At 36.4% G+C, this 16,330-nt stretch overlaps 1 protein-coding gene across 1 annotated transcript in view; it reads right to left on the bottom strand.

The window, feature by feature from the left end:
* Window positions 1–16,330, bottom strand: part of LOC138176140 (transcription initiation factor TFIID subunit 3-like) — a 260,782-nt gene that overhangs the window by 233,446 nt on the left and 11,006 nt on the right. Inside the window, exon 2 of the mRNA XM_069106910.1 lies at window positions 8,650–8,892. Coding sequence (XP_068963011.1) covers window positions 8,650–8,892 — 243 coding nt within the window. The remainder of the gene's footprint in view (window positions 1–8,649; window positions 8,893–16,330) is intronic.

The raw sequence follows: 16,330 nt of genomic DNA, 5'->3' as shown, positions 1-16,330 counted from the left end.
CCATTTGGCCAATTGTATTTCTTAAGGAATTGTTTTCTATAGTCAACTTTTATCCAAGCTATTGACTCTCTCTTGGGTACCTTTCATTTCTTTTCCCAATTTTTCTTCTATTTCTCTTTCTTGTTATTGTTGGGGGGGGGGGTTTGCGTGTTTTTTTTTTTTTTTGGCTTTTTTTTTTTTGTTGGGGGGGGAGGCAGAGCAATTGGGGTTAAGTGACTTGCCCAAGGTCACACAGCTAGTACGTGTCAAGTGTCTCAGGCCAGATTTGAACTCAGGTCCTCCTGACTCTAGGGTCAGTGCTCTATTCACTGCACCACCTAGCTGCCCCTACTTCTTTTATTTGACTTTTAAAATCCTTATTGAGCTCTTCCAAGAAGGCTTTTTCAGCTTGGGACCAATTCATATTTCCCTTTGAGGTTTCAGATGCAGGTATATTAACAATGTCCTCTTCTGAGTTTGTGTGTTGATCTTCCCTGTCACCACAATAATTATCTATGATCAGTGTTCTTTTCTGCTCCTTGCTCATAATGTTTGCCTATTTCCTGCTTTAAAAGTTGAGCTCTCCCACTGTCCCAAGCTTCTTGTGCTGGGGGCCAGGGGCCTAGTCACTGGCTTTGTGTGCTGGGGCCTCAGTTGCTGACAGCTGGTGGCTCTAGGAGTCTGACAGTCTACCTGGTGCCAATCTGGAATCCTAGTAGAGGTATCTGGAGTGTGTTGATCCAGGTGGTATTTTTCTGCATTTTCCCAGGGTTGCACTGAAGCATGGGGAGGTTCAACTGCTGGAGGATGCTGGCTCACCTGGGGCTGCACTGAAACAGGGGGAGGTCTACTGCTACAGGAAACCCACTTGTGGAGCTGTGCCAGTGCACATGGAGTCTGCAGGTTCCCCAGCTACACTAAGGCAATGGGAGTCCTGGTATTGGCATTTGCCTGCACCACCATCCTGGGGCTCAGGATCTCCCACTGGTTTGCTGAGGTGGGGCCTGCCACCAGGCTTGCTGGGATAACCCCTTTCCTGGAATGCACTCCCCTTTTACCTTAGTGAAAACGAACTTTCTTGGTAATCCTTCAAATTTTCCAGATTAAGAAACTGCTGCACCTCATCTTTCTGCTGGGTCTACTGTTCCAGGATCTTTCCTAGGGTGCTATTTTCTGCTTTTTTAATGGATCAAAAAGGGAGAGCGATAGCAACTTACTGATTACTCTGCCATCTTGGCTCCCAGAAGTTGGGAATAGCCATCTTTTTTATCTTAAGAGAGAAATGGGAAGCAAGAGCAGGAACTCACTTAGACGTTGGAAGGAAGAAGAGAAAGGGAAAGGAAGGTAAGGGAAATTATCTGACATAATCAAGATGTACATATAAACATCTATTCAAACAAAGAGGAAGCAGTAGGGGGCACAGCTGACATTTCAATCTCACTCTCATCTGAAGTGATCAAAAGAGAGAAGAATACATATACACATACAAACACACAGAGTTGGGTACAGATATACATTTCATTCAGGAGGGAATGTGGAGGGAAAGAGGGAAAGGAGAAACAGGGGGAGGGTAGACTAAGGGAGCTATTAGATCTAAGCAAAACAAACCCTAACTAAGAATGTACAAATATATTTATAGATATTTTTGAGGTGGCAATGTATAGGAATCTGAGGGGATGTTCATAAACTGGGAAATAGCTGAAAAAAATTTAGTGTATAAATGTGAAGGAGCACTATTGAGATGCAAGAAATGATGAAGGGGATGGTTTCAGAGGAACCTGGAAAAACTTGTATGAACTGAAGCAGAATGAAGCAAGCAGCATCAGAAGGAAAATGTATACAATGATGCCAATAAAGTAAAGACCAACAGCTTTCAAAAAGTAGGAACTCTGATAGACATACTGTTCAACCACAATTACAGAAGACTGACAATAAAACATGTTACCCATCTCATAGAGAGGTGTAAAATTCAGAGTACAAAATTGTATATTTTTTTTTGGATATGGTTAATATGGAACTTTGTTTTACTTGACTATATACATTTAAAACAAAGGTTTAGTTTTTCTTTTGCTCTCAAATGAAGGAAGGGAGGGAGGCTAAGTAAATTTTTCTGATTGAAAAAAACAAAATGCAATTTATTTTAAAAGAAAGGAAAAAAACCACACATAAGACAGCAGAAGGAATTTCTGAAGAGGAAACATAAACAAAGCAATGTTGGCACTACAAAATTAAATGTATATATCTACATACACATATGTGTGTGTGTATATAGATATATATACACACACATATACATATAAACATTTATAAGCAAATATCTATAAAAAATACTATAAATACGTAATACGGACCAAAATATATTTACATATATTTCAAGTATTTGTAGTATATTAATAGTTTCATCTACAATCACCACTTGCTGTTGTTTTATGTGGATGTGCTCATACCTGTTGATGGTTTTCAATTTCATAATTTTCAAAAAAAATTTAATCATTATAAAGGAAGATGGTGGTGCTCTTCCAGAAAATATGACCACTAAGATTTTTAAATTGTACTGGATAGGTGTTATCTCTTATATAATAAATAAAACTACAAAATGGTATATCTGTTATACCCCTCCAAAACTTTAAGTGAAAAAATGCATTAATTCAGTTTACATCATCTGTGTGACTCTTGAAATATGACAGGCAAATGTTAACAGCTTCCTACAAACTATAATCAAACTTTTCTGCCGTTAAAAAAAAACACTGACTACAGAACCCACAAAATGACACAGAGAAGCTAACTTCCTGCTGAGGACAGCCCAGCAGGCCGGCAGGTATCGGCCAGCGCTCTGGGAGCCTAGCCCAGCCCTGAACCAGCGAGGTTTTTAGCCCCAGGGTGGCCTGACCAGCCACCAGCTGGAGGGACTCCAAATCACCAGCAGCTATAGCGGTTTCCAGAATTATCAACACATAGATGCTAAGGACAAAGTGAGAGTTCAGTGCAGTGTGGACTTTGGGATGCAGTAGTTGGGAGTGTGGTCGGTCTCTGCCCCTGGGGCAAGAAGCCACTCAGGAGCCGTGGCCGTGCAGCCACAGCCGGCAGCTTCAGGTCCTGGCCTGCAGATTGTAGGGGGAACAAGAGACCAGTCTGAGGGGTAATTGCTCTTGCTATAACCTGCTTGAATCTGGATTGCAGTCTAGGGTAGAGGTCCTGGGGTATGTGACCAGCTTGCCAGACTGTGTGGAGGCTTCAGAGAGAGCACCTTTAGCAGCTGAAAAAAATCCAAGAGTTTGGGACGAAGCTCCCCTGTCTGGTGACAGAGTCCTACTGTGGCAAAAAGCCCAAAAGTCAAGTAATTGAGTGGCAACATGAGCAGGGAAAGGAAGCAAAACAAACAGAGCAACCCAACTTTACACTCCTATTTTGGGGACAAAAAGGATCAAAGCATGGAACAGGAGGAAGACAGTAAAGTCAGAACTCCTGCACCAAAAGCTTCCAAGAAAAATACAACCTGGTTACAGGCCATAGAGGACCTTAAGAAGGATTTTGAAAACCAAATAAGAGAAGTGGAGGAAAAATTGGGAAGAGAAATGAGAACGATGCAAGAAAATTATGAAATAAGAGTCAACAACTTGAATGAAGAAAATAACACCTTAAAAAAATAGATTAACTCAAATGGCAAAAGAGGCTCAAAAAGGCAATGAGGAGAAAAATGCCTTAAAAAGTCGAATTTGCCAGATGGAAAAAGAATCTCAAAAGCTCACTAAAGAGAATCATTCCTTCAGAATTAGATTGGAGCAAATGGAAGCTAGTGACTTTATAGAAATCAAGATACTATTAAACAGATCCAAATAAATGAAAAAAAATGAAGACAATGTGAAATATCTCATTGGGAAAACCACTAACCTGGAAAATAGATCCGGGAGAGATAATTTAAAAATTACTGGACTGCCTGAAAGCCAAGATCAAAAAAAGAACCTAGAAATATAATTTAAAAATTATTGGACTACCTAAAAGCCATGATCAAAAAAAGAACCTAGAAATCATCCTTCAAGAAGTTCTCAAGGAAAACTGCCCTGATGTTTTAGATAGAAAAGTTTGAAAGAATGCACCAATCACCTCCTGAAAAACATCCCCAAAAGAAAACTCCTAGGAATATTATAGCCAGGTTCCAGAATTCCCAGATCAAGGAGAAAATATTACAAGCAGCCAGGAAGAAATAATCTGAATATTTTGGAAACACAATCAGGATAACACACGATCTGGCAGCTTCTACACTGAGGAATCAAAGGGCTTGAAATATGATATTGCAGAGGTCAAAGGAGCTGGGATTAAAAACAAGAATCACCTACCCAGCAAAACTGAGTATCATGTTTCAGGGGAAAATATGATCACTCAGTGGAATAGAGGACTTTCAAGCATTTTTGATGAAAAAACCTGAGTTGAATAGAAAACTTGACATTCAGATACAAGAAGCAAGAGAAGGTAAACAGGGAAAAGAAATGATAAGGAATTTATCAAAGTTGAACTATTTACATTCCTACGTGTAAAAAGGATAATTGTAACTGGTGAAACTTTTCTTAGTATGGGAATAGTTGAAGGGAATAGAAATATACACACACACATACATATATATATATATGTCTATATAGGAGGGTATATGAACATATAAATACATATGTGAATGTATATATATATATATATATATATGTTTACAGGTATACATAGATAGAGGGCACAGGACCAATTTAATAGGAAGGGATGATACTTAAAAGGTGAAATTAAGAGGTAAGTGAAGAATATAATGAGAGGAGATGGAGAGAGACAGAATGGGGTAAACTATCTCATATAGAAGAGGCAAGGGAAAATAGTTACAATGGAGGGGAAGAACAGGAAGGCAAAAGGGAATGGGTCAATATTATTCTCATTTAATTTGGCTTAGGGAAGGAATGACATACATACTATCTCACCCTACAGGAGAGTAGAAGGGAAGGGGATGAGAGGGGGGATGTGTAATGCCAAGCAAAGGCAACTTCCCAAGCTTCAAAATACCAGCATAGGTGCTCTCCATTTTATTCAGTGACAAATTAAGAACAGACAGAATCAAAATATAGCATAATTCAAAATACAGCATTTACCAAGTATGATTAAATAATCTCCAAGTACTACCCCACCCCTGGACATTATAATGCATTTAGTCAATTCCAAAGACCCTCTTCTAAGTACTACTCCACTTGTACATTCATTTAGTACATCACAAAGCCCCTCTTCTCAAATGGAGATTAGTTTCCAATCATAAGTAAAGTACATTCATTCGTTTAATCACAGAGCACAAAAAAGTCAAAGGTTCTCCACCCTTGGATCACAATTGAATGTACCCCAGAGTTACAACAAGCTTAAGCACATCATTTAATACCCAAATGGAGGTCTTTTCTTCATCTTGACAGAGGCAAGTTCTCAGCCATCTTTGTTCCTGGGGAGACAAAGCTTAGCAAGGCTACAAGATACATTGCCAGTGTCTTCATTAATTCATTCTCTGTCTGCAGAACAGTCCTAGGACCCCTGAAAACATTAGCAAAACCCTCTTCTAGGATTTCTGTAAACATACAACAAGAAAATCCTTCTTAAGGGCTTCTGAACCAACAGTAAGGTTCTAAGACCTCTGCAACAACAGCACTATCCTTCACCAGTGGACAGAATTCACTCTCTGTCTGCAGAACAGTCTCAGGAACTCTGAACCAACAGAAAGGTTCCAATACCTCTGCAACAACAACACTGTCCTTCACCAGTGGACAAGTCTGGCAAAATAACATCAAAACAGGCAGACAAAGTACCAGCATAACAGCCATGTTTCCTCAGTCCTTGGCAGCTCTGGGTGGAAGCTCTCAAAAGTACTGGGCAATTCAAAGTGGCCCTCAGCAATCCTCTCAGTCTCTCTCTGCCTCCAAAGGTGCTGCTTCCAAGAAGTTCTTCTGCCTCTCTCTTTTCTTGTGTCTCTCTAAATTTACGTCACCAGCTCTACCCAGTTCAGCCCTCTCTTTTCACGTCAACAAATCCATCCCACAAGTGAAGCTCTGGGTTTTAACACAATCAAACCAAAAACCAAGCCAATACAGGGGGATCTTTGAATTCCATTACTATTACAGGATGATGGAAGAGAGGGCAGGCTGGGGAGGAGGGAAATTGGAAGCACCCACTTTTGAAAAGGGACAGGATCAAAGTAGAGAACATAACAAGTAGGAGGTGGGATAGGAGGGAGGTAAATATAGTCAGTCTTTTACAATATATCCACTATGGAAATGTTTTGCATAGCTACACATGTACAACCTATACTGAATTGCTTATCTTCCTAGTAAGGGTAGATGACAAGGGAGGAAGAAAATGAATCTGGAATTCAAAGTCTTAAAATCAAATGTTTAAAAAATTATATATATGAGGGCAGCTAGATGGTGCAGTGAATAAAGCACCAGTCCTGGAGTCAGGAGGACCTGAGTTCAAATTCAGCCTCAGACACTCAACACAAAACTAGCCTTGTGACCTTGGGCAATTCACTTAACCCCAATTGTCCTACCTTCCCCCCTCCAAAAAGCAAATATATATATATATATATATATATATACTATTATTAATATTATTTTACATGTAACTGGGAAATAAGATATACAGGCACTGGGGCATAGAGATAAACCATGCCCTACTGGAAAGTAAAAGGGGGTATGGGAGAAGATATAGGAGAGAGCAGATTGGAGGAGAGGATAACCAGTGGGATCGCTATTTTGGGGTGGTGGGTAGGGGAAAAAAGGGGAGAAAATTTGTAACTCAAAATCTGGCAGAAATGAATGATGTAAATAAGAAGTTAATAAAGCATTTGATTTAAAAAAAAATTTTAAAAACTAAGACAGGAGTATTATTTCTGATTTAGTTCTACATATCTCATTTGTAATACACATCCTTTTAAACATAGCTTATTGCAATAACACTTGGAAAAATCCATTATGCCCTTTATCAGCACTCATAATAATTAATAATTTATCAGTGTACAGGCTATCTCAGGGAATCTGGTTATTCTTATCCCCCAATTCTGCAAATAAACCAACTGCAAAAAAGGAAAGTTGAAAAAAATTTAAGCATAGACCTAATCCATGCAGTCAACTGGTCTTTCCTGAATTCTATTAAACAGAAAGAAGGATTCTAGTATAAAGACAGTTGAAGATACTTAGAACACTGTACTCAATTCACTTAGTACTAAAAGCAAACCCAATCACATTTGTGAAAAGACAATTTTTAAAAACTGTAATATTGGCTAAGCATGTAAAGATTTGAATTTTCAAACTATAACCAGTAATTTATGTTAATATGAGTGTTTTCAAGTTTTTGTAATGAACTAGTAGAGAACAGATGTCTCTTTGCACAAGTACTTCACCTTCATCCCCAACTAATACCATGTCTTAATGAAAATCCAATATATTATGTAAGTGAAGCAAATGAAATATTATTAACAGAATTTAAGCTGGGAAAAGTTACTGTCAACTGTTTATCAGTTAGGTATTATATTAGTTGATGGTTTCAAAAGAAAAAGTTTTTCAAAAAATTGAAACAGAATTCATTACCATCAATTCCCAATTACCCATGTATGTTACTGGAACATTCATCTGAAAAATAATATGTAAATGCATGCATTTAATGTAAACAAATGATTTTTTTTCCTCCTTCAGGTAGATCATTCTAATTGATGATTGCTCTCATGAACCTTTCTTGTAAACTCTGTGTGCACTTTGAAAGTCAAGAACTCTGATCAACACCATCAATCACAATTCCAAAGGACTCATGACAACATATGCTATCTACCTCAAGATAGAGTGCAGACTGAAGAATATTTTCTTTCTTTCTTTTTCTTTTTTTTTGACATGGCTAATGTAGGAATTTGTTTTATTTAACCATACAAATATGTAATGTCTTCTTGCCTTCGTAATGGGCAGGAGAAGGGGAGTAGGGAAGGAGAGAATTCAGAACTAAAAATAAAGTTGAACTAAAAAAAAAACAACTGTGTGCTTGAACAACAAACACTGCACCTACCAAAAATACAGAAAAAAGCCTGAATAATGTGAATGAATAAACTAGCTGAAAGTAATAGTGTTTAATTTATAGTAATACAAATGACACAGGGAAAGGTAGTTTTTGTTTATCTTTCATGTTTCAGATTTTCTAGCCAGATTATTCTTTAGTCTATTTTTACAAGATAAATTTATTCAAAAGATATTTTTCTTTGGCTACTGATATCGAAGTAAATAAATGCCTTATTAGGACAAACTCTGGCCACAGAAATAGAAATAAGCAATTTTCATTAAGTTTTGGGTATGTGGTTATTGGTATGATTAATAATATTAAAATATGCTATCTGCATTTCTAAACGTTGCCCTTCTGCAAAGCACTTGAAGACTATTATATAAGGCTTAAGAAATTATGCTACGGGGGCAGCTAGATGGCACAAAGCATACAGGACTAGCCCTGGAATCAGCAGGACCTGAGTTCAAATCTGGCCTCAGACACTTACTAGCTATGTAACCTTGGGCAAGTCACTTAACCCCAACTGCCTCCCCCCAAAAAAGAAGCTATAATATGTATTGAATAGTTTAACCTGTAAAAATAAGAATATAGAGTAAAGACCAAAAAAAAATTACATACCTTCCTGAGAAGAGACGATAGGTGGCATATAATCAGGAATATATTCTTTTCTTTCTTCTGCATCTTTACTTCCAGGTTGAGGAAACTGAAGTACATTGTTCTTGCTGACAGGAAATGAAGGAATTTGATGTGGAAAAGTGACAGGTTCAATATTGTGAATATAATCTTCTAATTCATGAAGATTGACCCCCATAAGTTGAAAGGCTTCACTAACATCATCTAAAATTGGGTCTGTCCGGCCATCTAGGAAAAAAAAAAAGACAGATCAAATGCACTGTCAAATACTTCTGAGGTATTAAGCATGTAGATTAGAATCACACTACCTAAGAGCACTGGACATGGAATCAGTAGCCATATATCCAAGACTAGCTCCACTACTCATTATCTAGGTGATCCACATATGGATGACATACAAGTTTGTGACATGCTCTTTGTCTCTGCAATGTTTTCCTCCTCAAAGTACTATGTAGTACAATTATTTGTGCACATGTTCTATCCCTTCTGTAGAATGGAAACTCTTTCAGGTCAGGGCTGGTTTCACTTTTTGTTCTGATATCTCCAGTGACTAGCATAAAGCTTTGCATACATCTATGAGTTGTGAATGCATAAAATGTGTTGTACTGACTATAAAAATACTATGATTATTTGATGTATTAAGACTTTGCTTTATATTTTTTACATCTTTGGGGTATATTGCCTAGCAGTAACATTTTGGGGTCAAAGGATATGGACATTTTGGGTGCTGTGTAAACATAATTCCAGGCATCTAGGTGGCACAGTGGATAGAGCACTGGACCTGGAATCTGTAAGATCCATCTTTGTGAGTTCAAATCCAGCCTCAGACACTTACTAGCTGTGTGACCCTGGGCAAGTCATTTAATGCTGTTTGCCTCAGTTCCTTATCTATAAAATTAGCTAGAGAAGGAAATGGCAAACAATTCCAGAATTCTTTGACAAGAAAACCCCTGAAAGGGGTCACAAAGAGTCAGACATGACTGAAACAACTCCACAACAACATAGTTCAAAATTGTTTTCCAGAAAGCTTAGAACAATTCACAGTTTCTCTTACAGTATATTAGTATGCCTATCTTCCCTCAGCTTCACCCACACTGGTTGGTTCCATCTTTTGTCATTAAGGCCTATTTACTGAGTGTGTGGATTGTCTTAATTTGCATTTCTCTTATTATTATTGTGGAGCAATCTATCATATGGTTATTAATAATTTGTAACCTTCTTTTGAGAACTTATGGTTCATAGCCTTTGACTATCTACTGGGGAATGGTTCATGGTCTTACAGATATGTATTAATTCCCTATGTTCAAAAGGGGTCACAAAGAATCAGACACAATTGAAATCACTAAATACCAACAAATTAATTACCTAAATATCTTTGATAGTAATCCCTTGACAGGATTTTGGCTTGGGGGGGGGAGGAGGGTGTCAAGATGGTGAAAAGGAAACATTTTTACCTAGCTGACATAGTATACCTCCTCTACAACAACCCAGAAAACATGCCACACCCAAATTCTGATTGGAAAAGCCAATAAAAAGACACAGTGAGTCATATTTCCACAGCAGCTTAGGAAAACAGAGAGGTCTGCAGACATTAGGGTGGGGGCTGGCCAGGAGTGCAATGTAGGAGTGGTGGAAACAGGGAGTATTATAGCACCCAGGGACAGAAAGGAAGCAGACATAGAGCACCAAGGCAGGAATCACCAGTGCAGAAAGAAATACTAAGGGAATCCTGAACCTAGTACTGAGAGCAAACACAGGTACTATTTAGAAGCTCTGTCACTCATTACCCAGTACCAGGTCACAGTTCCAAGGCAGAGAGGAGTGGCCCCTAGCTGTGTACTGAGCAAAGAATAAATTCCAGAAATTTAATCTGTGTGGCCTATGTACAACAGCAGATCACCAACTCAGTTCTAACCTGTAGCCTAGCACATAAGTGGAATAACTAGGGCAGAAGACCAAGACCAAAGGAGAGTCAGAAGTTTAGTTGCTCTGAACCTACAGAACGTCCTAGTGGGCTAAGAGTGCTTTAGTTCAGCAGCAGTCTATGGAAACTCAATCACACACGAGTCAAAAGACCCAAATTGGATCAGGAACTTGCAGAGCTCAGACTAAGAGGGCAGCGAACAGACCTCTCCCTACATCACACCACATCAGAAACACTAAAAACTTGAACAGTCCCCAGGCTGAGCTGTGATAGCAGCAGGACATAAAAGACAGAATCTCAAAACAGACATCCCCTATCCCCAGAAGTAAACAGAGCCCAACACTAACCTAAAGTTCAAAGTCAAGTAGTAGACTGAAAAAATGAGTATAAGGAGCTATTATGGTGACAGGGAAGCTCAAGACAAACACAGAAGCCATTAAAAAGGAACTAAGGGCTTGGAATTGTATTCCAGAAGGCAAAGGATCTAAGACTACAACTAAGAATAATCGGCCCTGCAAAATTGAGTATAATCCTACAGGGGGAAAATGAAATAAAAGATTTTCAAGCATTCCTGATCAGAGTTGAGTAGAAAATCTGACATTCAAAGACAGGACTCAAGAGAAGTTTTAAAAAAAAGAGTAAGCAAGAATGAGAAATAATAAAGGATTAAACAAGGTTAAAGTATTTTCATTCCTATATGGGGAGACAATATATGTAACCCCTCAGAACTTTAACATCACTAGGGGTCTGAGAGAGAGTCTAATTAGAAAAAGGGTATGGGTGTGATTCTACTGTATTTGCATGATCTTAAAAGAAAAATGGAAGAGTAGATAAAAGGAATACACAGGAAGAAAGAGGAAGGAGAGGAAGAAGGGGGAAAATTCATATAAAAGGACAGCACAAAGAAAAGATTATATAATGGAGGGGGGTATGGGAGAGAACAACATTTGAACCTCATTCTCATCTGAAATGGTATAAGGAGGAAATAATACATATACACACAGCTAGGTACAGAAATTCATCTTATCCAATTGAAAAATTGGAGGAACAGGGGTTAAGAGTAAGAGGGAGAGGAGAATAAAGGGAGAGTAGATTAAGGGAAGCAGTGTTCAGAAACAAAACAGGCTAAAAACAGGGACAAAGTAAAAAAGAGGCTAAGTATATGAGAATAGGAAAAAGAGAAAGACACAGTTAGCTATCATAACTGAATGTGAATCAGATAAACTCACCCATAAAACAGAAGTGGATATAAGAATGGATTAGAAACCAGAACCCAACAATATGTAGTTTTACAAGAAACATACTTGAAATAGAATGATACAGATAGAGTTAAAATAAGGGCCTGAATTCAACTGAAATAAAAAATGCAAAAGTAGAGATCATAATCGTAAAGAAACTGCAAAAATAAAAACCTAGTTAAAAGAAATAAACTGGGAAAGTACATTTTGCTGAAAGGTGACCATAAACAATGAATTAAAATCAATGCTGAACATATGTACACCAAATATTACAGCATCTACATTCATAAATAAAATGTTAAAGGAGTTATAGGAGAAAATTGAAAGCAAAACTCTAATAGTGGGGGACCTCATTTTACCCCTCAGACTCAGATAAATATAACCATAAAATAAATAAAAAAGTTAAATAAATTAATAGAATTTTTGAAAATTTAAATATGATATCCCTCTAGAGAATCCTAAATGGGAATAGAAAAGGGCATACCTTTCTCAGCTATGTATGACACCGTTACAAAAACTGATCATGGCCAAAAAAAAAAAAAATGCCCTCATGAATAAATGCAGAAAAGACATTAAATGCATCTTTTTCTGATGATAATGCAAGAAAAATTACATTCAATAAAGGGCCTTTGAAGCACAGATTAAAAATTAAGTGGAAATTAATTAATCTGAAAGAGTAAGTAGATAAAAGAACAAATTGTAGAAACAATAATTTCTTTAAAGATAACAATGAGACAATATACCAAAATTTGCTGGTATGCACCTCAAGCAGTTCTTAGGGGGAAATTTACATCTCAACACAGGCATCAAGAAAAGAGAGAAAGAAGAGATCAATTAATTGGGCAAGCAACTAAAAAATCCTCAAAACCCAACAAATTTTAAATTCTCAATTAAATATCAAAACTAGATATCATGAAATCAAAGGAGAGATTAATAAAACTGAAAGTACAAGAGCCACTGAATTAGTAAATAAAAATAGGAGTATTAAAAATAAATAAATAAGCCATTGGTTAATTTGATTTTTAAAAAGACAACTAAATTACCAGTATCAAAAATGAAAAAAATATATTTACCACAAATGAAGAAGAAATAAAAGCAATTATAAACTGACCACCTAAATTAAGTGGATGAACATTTATGAAAATATAAATTGCCCAGATTAACAGAACAAGAAATTGAATATTTAAATAACCCTCCCTTAAAAAAAGAAATTTAACAAGCCATAAATGAACTTCCTAAGAAAAAAATTCCAGGAACAGATAGATGGATTTACAAGCAATTACTATGAAACATTTAAAGAATAATTAATTCAATTAATTCCAACACTACATAACAAGAGATATAGAGGATTACAGATGGTAAAATGAATAATTTTGATTATATAAGAGTATAAAGTTATTGTATAAACAAAACAAATGCAGATAAAATAGAAGAGAAGGTAAATAGTGAGGGGAGGTGGGGAGAGAAGTCTTAGCAACTAATCTCTCTGATAAAGGTCTCATTTCTAAGACATACAGGGAACTAATTCAAATGTATAAGAATAAAAGTCATTCCTAAAATGACAAATGGTGAAAGGACCTGATTAGTCAATTTTTAGAAGAAGAAATCCAAGCTATCAATAATCATATTTTTAAAAATTTTCTTAATCGCTAATCAGAGTAAAGCAAATTAAAATAACTCTGAAGTTTCATCTCATACCCATTAGATTGGTAAAGTTGACAAAAAGATAAATTACAAATTCTGAAGAGTCTGTGGGAAAACAGGTACAGTAAATACACTGTTGGCTGAGTTGTGGACTGGAAAGCAATTTGGAACTATGCCCCCAAAGTTATCAAACTATGCATACCTTTTGACCTAGCAATACCCCCTCTAGGTCTATAACCCAAAAAGATCAAAGAAATAAAAGACCTATATATACAAAATTAAGAATAGCAGTTCTTTTCATTGTGGAAAAGAATTGGAAACAGGGAATATCCATTAATTGGGGAATGGTTAAACAAGCTATAATACATACGCGATATACATATATGTGTATATATACATACACAATATACATGTGTGTATATACACACACCTACGCATATGTGTGTGAACATGGTTGTGTATGTAATGGAATGCTATTATGCTGTAAGAAGTGACAAAGGAGATAGTTTCAGAGAAACACAGGAAGACATACAAAATTATGCTGAGTGAAGTGAATAGAGCCAATTTAAGTAGTAATATCAACATTGTAAGGACAAACAACTTTGAAAGATTTAGGAACTCTGATCAACACTATGACCAACCACAATTCCAGAGGGCACAAGATGAAACATGCTACCCACTTCCTGAAAGAGAGGGGATGGACTCATAATACAGACAGAGACTTTTTTTTTGGACATGGTCAATGGAGGAATTTGTTTTGCTTGAATATACATGTTTATAACACGAGTTTTGTTTTTCTCATTTTCTCAATTGTAGAGGCATTAAGGAGAGAATGCTGATCTGAAAATAAAATAAAAATTGAATTTTTTAAAGTATACAGCAAAAAAGGTACAAAATTGTTTTAACATGTAATTTGGGGAAAAATAAAATATTATTTTAATTAACTAAAATGTCAGAAACAGTCATAATTAAGGTCCTAACAGCCAATATCTAACATTACAATATACCACAAAACTAATTTTTGATACCTGGCTTAATAATACAGTTTATGCCAGATTAGGTCAATGGTATAGAATTAGTCATGATCTAAATACTACTTTAGGTTGATTTTGCACAGTATTTCCCATATTATTTAAGAATCTGAAACCATAATTAATAGAAGTCAAAGCAAAATATAAGTGAAACGGATCTCCTGATTGTTTATTCCCATCTTACTAGATCAGATGAGATGCAATTTATTTTTCTTTTATATGCCTCACTTAGGATTCTGGGTATAACAAAAATTAAATTAATTTAAACCTGTTAGAAATACTCAATGCCCTTCCTGGTGGAGCTGTGAACTGATCCAACATTTCTGGAGAGCAATCTGGAATTATGCCCAAAGGACTATAAATAATTTCATACCCTTTGACCCAGCAATACCACTTCTAGGGTTATATACCAAAGAGACCGTAGAAGTGGGAGACAGACCCACATGTACAAAAATATTTATAGCAGTTCTTTTTGTGGTAGCAAAGAACTGGAAATTAAGGGAGTGCCCATCAATTGGGGAATGGCTGAACAAGTTATGGTATATGCATGTTATGGAATACTATTGTGCTACAAGAAACAAGGAGCAGATGGACTTCATATTTACCTGGAGAGGCTTATACGAACTGATGCTGAGTGAGAAGAGTAGAACCAAGAGAAATTTGTACACAATTACAGGCACAACGTATATGTGATGGCCAACTTTGATAGACTGGACTCTTCTCAGCAATGCAGTGATATGAGTCAATCCCAAAAGACTCATGATGGAGAGAGACGTCTACATCCAGAGAAAGAACTAGAAAGAACTGATTTTGTATCCAGATTGAAGCAAACTATCTTTTTCCTTCTCTTGTTTGGTTTTATTTCCTCTTTACCATTTTTCATTCCATCTAATACGATCCATCTTTATAACCTGACTAATGTCTAATATGAAAGTATTTAAAGATTCCATACTTGACTGTATGCCGCCATGGTCGGGGGTGGGGGGGGAGTGAGACAGAATGTGAAACTCAAGGAATTCAATCTTGTAAACTAAAAGTAAACAAACAAATTAATAAAAAATAAATAAATTTTTAAAAAAAGAAATACTCAATGCCCACTGCAAGAAACCAAATATAATTAGTTAGAGCCTGGCATTCAAGGGGTAGAAGAGCCACAACTTTATGTATTTCTGAACAGCTTAAATAGTAGCTAGAATGCTATAGGTATCAACAAATAGTAACTACAAACATAACACCAAATTAATTTTTTAAATGTCATAATGAACAATAAAGATTACTAAGAAGATACAGGAAAAATCATCTTTCCATAAATTCATGTTTTATCAGAAGACACTGAATTAAATGGAAAGACAAATAACATAATGCTGACAGCCTTGATAAAGATGAGTTATGATATTTTTTAAAGGTAAACTTTTTCTACCTTTAATGGATGCTGGGATTTGAAAACCTCAAGGCTCTATATCACCAACCATAAATTCTCACTTTACCTCCACTCCTATGTTACCAATTGCCTAAAGAACATTTTTATTTGGATATTTGATCATTACCTTAAAATCAACCTGTTGTAATCGATCTCCTTCGTACCCCACCACACCCCCACATCAAACTACCTTTTGAATTTGTCTTTGTTACTAGCACAATTATTACAATCCAGAAAAGGTGGGCTCATCTTTAAATCGTCTCTTTTGTCCTGATACTCAATCTGTCATTTCAAACGTCCTGTTTGAAATGTCTTTGAAATTTATCCTTTCCTCTCCATTACTAGGGATACAACCCAGGATTTCCCTTCTTGAATGTTTTCACACTGCCACTGATTAATTTTCCCAAAA

The sequence above is a fragment of the Petaurus breviceps genome, unplaced genomic scaffold, assembly GCF_028583685.1.
Source record: "Petaurus breviceps papuanus isolate PSGF00001 unplaced genomic scaffold, PetGlider_PUasm1.0 81, whole genome shotgun sequence".
Classification (NCBI taxonomy): domain Eukaryota; kingdom Metazoa; phylum Chordata; class Mammalia; order Diprotodontia; family Petauridae; genus Petaurus; species Petaurus breviceps.
The sequence above is the reverse complement of the archived record's forward strand: the minus strand, read 5'-3'. Positions and strand labels throughout refer to the sequence as shown.